At 56.9% G+C, this 8,938-nt stretch overlaps 1 protein-coding gene across 2 annotated transcripts in view; it reads right to left on the bottom strand.

The window, feature by feature from the left end:
- PDXK (pyridoxal kinase) overlaps positions 1–8,938 on the bottom strand; it is a 30,814-nt gene that overhangs the window by 15,088 nt on the left and 6,788 nt on the right. Inside the window, exons 1-2 of one of the 2 annotated variants that reach the window (XM_024758362.1) lie at positions 4,545–4,601; positions 972–1,026 (exon numbers count right to left, since the gene is read on the bottom strand). In XM_024758362.1, the coding sequence (XP_024614130.1) occupies positions 972–1,026; positions 4,545–4,586 (97 nt within the window). In that variant the 5' untranslated portion in view covers positions 4,587–4,601. Of the gene's footprint in view, positions 1–971; positions 1,027–4,544; positions 4,602–8,938 lie in introns of those variants that run through there. The other variant, XM_024758361.1, reaches the window with a different exon arrangement.

Raw genomic sequence — 8,938 nt, 5'->3', positions numbered from 1 at the left:
TAATGTCTAAGCCAACTTGGCTCTTTCACTTAAAAAAAAAAAAAGAGGGTAGTTAAACCAGCCAGTAAAACCCGTAAGCTCTGAAGGGGTTCACTGGGTTGACAACTTTTGGGGACGTGTCCAAATGTCACTGTGCCCAGCACTCTGAAAGCAAAGGCAGGAAAGGACTCTTAGTGGGAACTGTAGCCTTTTCATCTGAACCCAGTGTGCTGTTCCTCCTCAACTGGTGACTTGTGACACCCCCTCCCTTCCAAGAACCCCACCCGGAAGAATCGGGCCAAGGGGAAGCACCCTTCCGCGTATCTGGTCGGCACTCGGCCAGCAGTTTCTGGGACCTTCTGTGCTCTGAGATTCCGTCAGGGTTCAGAGTAATTTCAAAGAAGCGATGTGGGAATGTTTCCAAGAACTGAGAGGCTTTGTTCCCCTGCCAGCACCAGCTCAGGGATCCCAGGTCAGGGCGTCTCTGAGGCCATGGGGATGGGGAGCCCGGGGCCCTCGCCTGACACCTTGGGGGCTTTCCAAGGGCTGTGACCCTCACAAACGGGAGGCGGCAGCGATCGCACAGCTTTCTGTGCACAGAAATCCTTGGGGTCCCCGTGCATGAAGAGACGCACACACGAGCTCCCCGAAGCTCTGGCTTTCACGAGAAAGTTGGGATCTGCTCCCCACCCAGTCCACGGTGCCACCCAGGTTGGGGGGCCCAGAGCAGGTACGAGGATCACCGTCCTTGGTTCACGGAGGAAAGCGGGGGGCCGAGAGGTCACGGCACCCGCCAGGCCATCCAGTTCCAAAGCAGCCACACTGATTTAAACACGCAGCCGGCAAACCCAGGCTCCCTGAGCCCCGTGTGCACGTGCTGCGCAGCCTCGTCCAGGACCACACCCCCGGCTCCATTTCCCATCTGGAAGGTGAGCGACCACGTCCTACGCCCACACTCAGCTCTGCGAGGACCGCTGAGGCTGACGCCTTACCTGTGTGGTTTGAAAACTGGACAGAGTTCACTGCGTCGACCTCAAACCCCAAAACCTGCAAGACGGACAGAGAAGGAGCGGGTGTAAGAGAGCTGGTGGGCTTCCAGGGACCCACGGCAGGTGCCTGACCCAGCCTGGGGCTGGCTGGAGGGTCCCAGACGTGGAGGACAGGAAGCGGGGGAGGTCTCCCCAGGTCAGCCTCAGCACCCGCACTTCCGGTGACGTGCGTGGAGGTGACGGGAAACATGTCGGGGAGCAGGCACCCCTGAAGGGCCAGGGCTCAGAGGCCACTGCCTGCCCGCTGGAACTCAGCACATCACTTCCGGAAATGCCACCAAATGGAAGTGCTCACAGAGACCAGCAAGGCATCCATCTGTCAGGACACAGGGCAGTGAGGTCGTCTGTGTTCCGGCCCCCAGCCCAACGCGGGGGCAAGGCCAAGGGCTCCCAATCCCTCCCTGGGAGCCTGGCTTGTAGCCCCTGCATCGTCACGTGCCAGCCGGGGAGAAAGAAGGTACCCAGCCCGGAGCCAAAGTTCCTAAGCGATCGCAGCCACAGACCCGCTCCCAGACGAGAGAGGGACCCCACCCCACAAGGCCAGCCTCACGCGGTCCCGGCTCAGGTCACCTGGCCGCCGGGGCTCGGCCCCCTCACCTGGGCCACCAGCCTCTCCAGAGGCGCCGGGGGGCAGGGCGGTTAAGGGAGGGGAGGGGTGGCGCTCTGGTGCCGAGAGAGCCCGAACACAAGGTCTAGAAAGTTCACTTCCAGCAGTCAGAGCAGGTGACTGGAGAAAAGGTAAAGCCAGCGCGGAGCTAAAGTCAGGTTTATGAAGTAGAAGCCCCCCTGCTTAATGACGGGGACAAGAGGTTGTGCCTAAAACGGCCGGACGTCTCCACAAGTCTGACAGCGTGCACTCGTGACACGCAAAGTCCCACAGCGGTTTTTCCTCGTGCGTATCTCTACTTTCCTATTTTTCTGCATTGACTCGGTCTTGGTTCCTTTGGGTGAACTGAGGTACAGGACACCGCAGATCCCTCGGTGGGAGAAGTCACATTCCCTGTGGGCCCCCTCGGCCCTCAGAGGTGGTGGGCATCAGGGCCCAGGATCCCCGCCAGGCCCCACCGGCCTCTTCCAGGCTGGCCTCACCGCCATCGCCGTGCGCAGACCCGGGACAAGGGCCCCGCAGTGTGGTCCCCCCCCCCCGCCTCTCAGAGCACCCACTGCATCGCTCCACACGGCCAGCCACCCCAGCTGCCCAAGGAACGCGGCCAGCACGGCACCAAGACCCCCGTGCAGGGCCCTGTGCTCAGGGTACAGCCGGGAGGCACCACCCACCCGGGCGAGGCCGGACACCCAGGAGTCCACCCAGCGTGAGCGGCACCCAGGGCCCGGCCGTGTCCTGCGGCACCAGGTGGCCACTCCCGAGAGGCAGAGCACAGGTGACCAACTCAGGCCTTCTTTCGTGTCCCCCCACCCCTGGGGAGGCAAGGGGCTCATGCGTGGACTCTGACCACGGCCGCCTTCCCACACTCAGTCCAAACAAGCTCAGGGCCAGCCCGCCTCTGGAGCCACCACCCCCGACCGACACCGGATTCGCTGCCTGCCGGGAGCTGAGCCTTCGTGGGCGCCACCGCTGGGGGAGGGTCTTCCCACCCACGGGTTCTGGGGAGGGGGCTGAGCTGAAGGCCACGTCATCCACCAGGCGGTGGGCCGGCACCTCTGCCTCCTGGTGCGTCTGCTCCCGCCCCTATCCCCCACCTTAGGCCACCAGCGCGGCCTCTCGGAACCTCCCACGAGACCCACCATTTCCCACCCCCCCGGCCCCTCCCCGCCTCGCACACGGTGCCCCAGGGGCTGGCGCTGAGCCACCCTGGCACCTGCCTGGAAGGGTCCCTCCTCCTCTCCTGGACGCGCCCCTCCCCCCTCTACGGCGCTCCTGCCCTACCCCCCAGGGAAGCTGCGACCCTGTTCTTTGGGACGAGGCACAGAGCAGGGCCTGATGAGTATTCGCTCATTTGACACACACATCGGTCTCACGCGCGCCCCGCTCTACACCCTGGCCCCGGGGCCCAGTCCCCTCCGTCCTCTCCCCACCCCCAGCCGGGTCTCAGCTGGGAAGTTCACTTCCACACGAGCCACCAGAGACCCCACCAAAGGAGCCACACAAGCCGGGGAAGCCGGCAGCCACCGGGGGAATCAGGAGACAGTGCCCTGCGGGGTGGGAAGTGGGGCCGGCCCCTGAGCTCAGCTGCTAAGCTCACTGGTGCAGGAGATGCCGCCCACCGGGGACTCCCAGCGAGACGTGGACCGTGACCTTCGGGCCCTCTCTCTCCTGGAAACCACAAAAATGAGAACGAGTGACCCTTTTATAACTGATCCTCAAGGACAGAGAAAGGGAGGAGACGCAGCAGGTGAGCAATTCCACCAACTCTGGAAACAGACACTGCACAGCCCAGGTAACTGAGAATCTCAGCACCTGCGGAGGGGGGACGCAGGTGAGAGCGGGGCCCCCACCCGCAGAACCTCTCGGAGAGACGGAGGTCGGGGAGAGAGCATGGAAACCCTGGGCCGTGGCTGCCCCAGGGGCCCCATCGTCGGCCACTGTGCCCTGGCTGTGCGTGCCTTCCTGTGCACCAGTAACTTCCCAAACCCTCCCTCCCTCCTCACCTGAACAACACCAACCAACCTTCAGGTCTCACCTCAATATCGCAAACAGGCAAAGCTCCCTGGCCACCAGGATAGGGTCTCTCCGGGAGGTGAGGGTAGTGACTCGGGGTGTTGGGGGGGGGGCCTGGGTGCAGACGAGGACCACACCCCAGCTCTCCACGGGGGCGGTGGTTACCCAGGCACGCTCCCTTTGTGAACACATATGGAGCTACATGCTTATGACGTGTATTTCAACGTCTTTCTAAAAATTTCAAGCCATGATTATGAGGACTTAAAGTAATAAAGCAAAAATCAAGTCTTCTTAAACTAGAAACTTAAAATTGGCACTTTGCAACTTTACTTGCCAGATTTCACGGCCTCCTAGACAGAGCTCGCGGTATTCCAGGTCCCTAAATTCTAATCGACTTCAAAGAAACAAGATCTGAAGCAACGATGACACACATCCTGGAAATCCTTTCAAAATAGCCTGCTCCACTGCTTCTGCATGCACAGATAATTAATCCTTTAGAGCCGCCACATTGGAAGCCACTGTTCTCTGCTTCTAAACGATAGTGCTAAGCCCCTGGGCTGGCATCCATTTCACCTACCAGCAGTTTATGAATTGGCATCAGAGGCTAGTGTGAGGGCAGGGCCGGGGGACGCAGCAGGAAGACAGGGCACAGGGCCAGGCTCCAACATGGGAGCCCCTGGACCCCAGAAGAAAGAGGTGCCTGCTGTTAAAACCTAGTCTTCAGCTCAACACCCCCCCCACACCTTTCGTACTCAGCTCTGGGATCTGGGACTGCGACCCCGGACATCACATCCCTGCTCAGGCAGGGGCTCCCGACTGAGCACTGAGGGGAAGAGACTGGGAGATGGGGAGGGTCCTGCCCCTGCTGGTCACTCTACCCCAGCACCGCTCTTCACCTGCAGAAGGGGGGCCCCCGGAAGCAGCTGTGGTCTTTCCATTGCTCCCAGCACCCGCACTACACAGCCCTACACATCCCTCACCCCTCAGCTTTAAGTCCCAACCGTAGACAGACAGGGTCGGGGGGGGGTCCCCGGAGGAAGAGGACCAGGCATGGCTTTCTTGACACAAGAGAAGCCACTTGTGGTCTAAGCCATGTGTGACCTAAGCCTGGTCACAGTGCTTGCCCCTGAACAGCTCTCAGCAATTAACGATCTTAAGGGAACCAAAGAATGCAGGAGCAAACAGTTATTAAGCAAGAGCGGTGACAACAGCAAAGGAAATCAACCAACTGTGAAGACTCCCTGTTCTGTTTCCTCTTAGCTTACCCCTGGCTCACCCTTGCACAACCCCATCGAGTGTGGGTGGAAGCCCCAGGAGAGTCCAGCCTACTCACACGCACCCCCTAGGAGCAGAGTTCTCTTCTCCCGAGACAAAAGAAATAAAAGCAAAAATAAACGAACGGGCCATAATCAAACTTAAATGCTTTTGCACAGCAACGGAAAGCATCAATAAACCAAGAAGACAAGCTACAGAATGGGAAAAAACATTTGCAAACGATGTGACCAACAAGGGCTTAACTTCCAAAATACACAAACAGCACACACAGCTCAATGGAAAAAAAAAAACAACCACCAAACAAAAAATGAGCAGGAGACCTAAATAGCCATTTCTCCAAAGAAAACATACAAACGGCCAACAAGCACATGAAAAGATGCTCAACATCACAAATTATTAGAGAAACGCAAATCAAAAGTACAATGAGGTACCACCTCACATGGGTCAGAATGGCCATCATCAAAAAGGCTACAAATGGGCTTCCCTGGTGGCGCAGTGGTTGAGAGTCTGCCTGCCGATTCAGGGGACACGGGTTCGTGCCCCGGTCCGGGAAGATCCCACATGCCGCGGAGCGGCTGGGCCCGTGAGCCATGGCCGCTGAGCCTGCGTGTCCGGAGCCTGTGCTCCGCAACGGGAGAGGCCGCAGCAGTGAGAGGCCCTCGTACGGCACGGAAAAAAAAAAAAAAAGTCTACAAATAACAAATGCTGGAGAGGGTGTGGAGAAAAGGGAACCCTCCTACACTGTTGGTGGGAATGTATATTGGTGCAGTAACTATGGAGAACAGTATGAAGGGTCCTTAAAGAACTAAAACTAGAGTTGCCATATGATCTAGCAATTCCAGTCCTGGGTATAAAGCCAGAATAGACGAAAACTCTAATCCGAAAAGATACATGCACCCCAATGTTTACAGCAGCACTATTTACAATAGCCAAGATATGGAAGTATGAAATAAAATTCCTATTTTATGGCAAGACAAGAAAAATTTAAACATAAAAAAATGTTCTCTGCCCTTTGGCCTCCTCTCTCCCCCCACTTTGTATCATATATCTGCATCTACAAACCTCCCCGTCGGCAGAAATACCTGCTAAGCCATAAAGAGTAACATTCTCCCAGCAGCTACAAGACAATTCCTTAAAGATAACATTCCTTCTTGATCTTGTAAAGGGTCACATGGATTATGTAAACTGTCAATAACATGACATTTGATGCCCAGCTGTCTCCAAAAATTTATGTAACTGTGTCTTGACTTCTAACAGGCCTAACAGTTCTCAGAGCTTCCTGAGATGCTCTTCCTGGGTTATAATCCTCAAATTTGGCTTGAATAAAATTTTCCATCTCTTTCTTAGATTGACGGATTAATTTTTCGTCAACAGAAGCAACCTAAGTGTCCATCAAGAGACGACTGGTTTAAGAAGATGTGGCGTGTGTATATACATTCATTCACTCATTCATTCTTCTACTTAACTCAGATTTATTAGGAGCCTACCCAGTGCTGGGCACTTTCCTAGGTCTTGTGAAATAGAGTTGAACAAAGTTAAGTTTTTTGTTCTCTTAGAGCTTATTTATGCGTACACACACACACACACACACACACACGCTGGAATATTACTCAGACATAAAAGAGAATGAATGCAGCCATTTGCAGCAATGGGGATGGCTCCAGAGATTATCATACTAAGTGAAATCAGACAGAGAAAGACAAATATTAGACAATATCACATATATGTGGATACTAAAAAATAATACGAAACCAGAAATAGACTCACGGACACAGGAAACACGTGTGTGGTTAGAGAAGGGGAAAGGAAGGCAGGGAAGGGATAAATTAGGAATATGGGAGCACGTCACTACATATAAAACAGAGAAACCACAAGGATTTACTGCATAACACAGGTAATTATATCCTATATCTTATAATAGACTATAATGGAAAATAATCTGGAAGAATATATATGTATAACCAAGTCCCTGTGCTGTACACCTGAAACTAACACACTATCGTAGATCAACTATGCTTCAATTATCACAACTTCGTAAATCAACTACGCTTCAATTATCAAAAAGCAAAGCAGAGTTCTCTGGCTGGGGTGGACGAGGCAGTCAGCGTGCTCTGAAGGAGAAGACATCGTGCGCTGCTGGCCCTGAACTCGGAGGCCCCTCGAGGAGCGAGGCAGCTGTGCAGCCATAATGCCCACGCTGATGTCAGTTACATTTACATCAGCAGGTCTGTGACGACCCCAGCACACACTCCTCCACTAGTTACTGCATTTCACGGCAAGGCTCACTCACTGCTGTGGCCGCATCCTAGGCTCGGGAACCAACAAGCCTGTCTTCCCACGCAGCTTGGCAGCTGGTGGTCAGCCGGTGGAATTACTCACGCTGGGGAAACTGGCCCTGCCCCACCCCTGCTATTTTCACCATTTACCAGCAACAAGGCTCATTTTAAGAAAAAAGAGAAAGAGGGGAGGGGAAGTGAGGCCTCAGGAGATAAGGAGAAACACCCCCTCTGGCCTCTCCCCTCCCCCCTTCCCCCCTCCTGTGTATCCCCCTCCTCCACCGTCCCCAGCCCCGCGCCAGCCAGGGGCAGATGCTCCTGGAATTCTCTGTGGAGATGGCCCAAGAGGGCCTGTTTCAAGTCCTCACTCCCATCGTGGGAGCCTCTGTGCCGCCATATTCCCCTGGCCCCGGGGCCCCAGATGCACCTCACTGACCCCCAACCTTCTAGGGCTGCCATGGGATGAAGCCTAGACCGCAGGCTGCACGTCCCACTGCCTGTGAATTCCACGCCGCTTTCTGAAGCCCCAAAAGCTCTGTCACCTCTGGCCTCTGTGAGCTCCTCTCCTCAGTGTAGAAAAAGGTCTCTTGGCCCCAAGCCCCTGCTGGAAACCTTGCCTCCTCTGCCTCTGCTGGAGCACCTGGGCTTGCGGGGATTTTAGGAGTTTGAACTCCCCGCCATCTGTGGCCCGTGGGCCTCGGGATGCAGGCCGGGGGCCAAAGCCAGGCCTCAGGCTCCGAGAGCAGAAAGAACTAGAGCCTCAGCCGAAAAGCACCACACCCAGCCAGCCTGCTGCCCACTGGGCTCGTGCAGGTCCGCACGTGACCACGTGAGCACAGCTAACACCGGGGACGCGGTCTCAGAGCCGGGAGGCCCACCGAGATGCACAGGCAAAACCGAGGCACTTGGGCGAGGTCCCGGCGTCAGGCACTGCTCCGCAACCCCACGTTCCAGCTTCCCACCCCTCTCCCGGGGCAGGGGAGACCCCAACGACTGATGCGCAGGCGCACCTGGGGACAGCGGGGGAGGGTGGCGAGATGCGCCAGAGGCGTCCGGCCACAAAAAGCAGGGACGCCAAAGACGCCGTCCACAGAGGCCCCCGCCTCTCGCCCCACGCAGACCCCTGTCCACCTCTGCGGGCAGAGCATCCCTCCCCGAGGGCAGCTACACGTGCTGGGGGGCTGGGAGCCATGCTCTGATCCCGCGGCCTTTGGGGGGGGGGGGTTATGTGCTCCCGGCTGCCCGCCCGGCTGCTGCGTCATCAACTCACTGCTGACAGCCAGGCGGACACAGTGAGACCCGGTCGTTAACTCAGCAGAGCACGCAGACGGCAGGAGCGGGGAAGCTCAGACCACCCTGGTTCCTCCAGGGTCAGTGCTGGGCAGCGAGAGGGGTCACTTCACCATCTTCAGAAACCCTCACTGTGGCTTGTTTTGCAAGACCTTTAGTCACTTTCCTAGGAAATCAGCTTTAGGAAAGAGGGGACACAAGAAAGCCCCATGCCTGTGATCGGCCTGATTAGCCTCAGGGCTGGGTGCCTGGCGTCCCTCACTCCACCCATCCCTGGTCAGCCCTACCACTCAGCTCAAGCCCCAACCTCTCGTCTCCAATGGGAACTCCTACTGGAAACAGCCCTGTGTCCCCCGAAGCAGCCTTAAGTCCCAAGGCCACCTGTGCCCCACGGGCACTGTCACCTCAGCATCACAGCCCCGGACCCCACCCCCCCAGCCCCAGCCCCG

Source organism: Neophocaena asiaeorientalis, unplaced genomic scaffold, assembly GCF_003031525.2.
Source record: "Neophocaena asiaeorientalis asiaeorientalis breed wild unplaced genomic scaffold, Neophocaena_asiaeorientalis_V1.1 scaffold45, whole genome shotgun sequence".
Classification (NCBI taxonomy): domain Eukaryota; kingdom Metazoa; phylum Chordata; class Mammalia; order Artiodactyla; family Phocoenidae; genus Neophocaena; species Neophocaena asiaeorientalis.
Note: the sequence above shows the minus strand (reverse complement) of the source record. Positions and strands in the feature narration are given on the sequence as shown.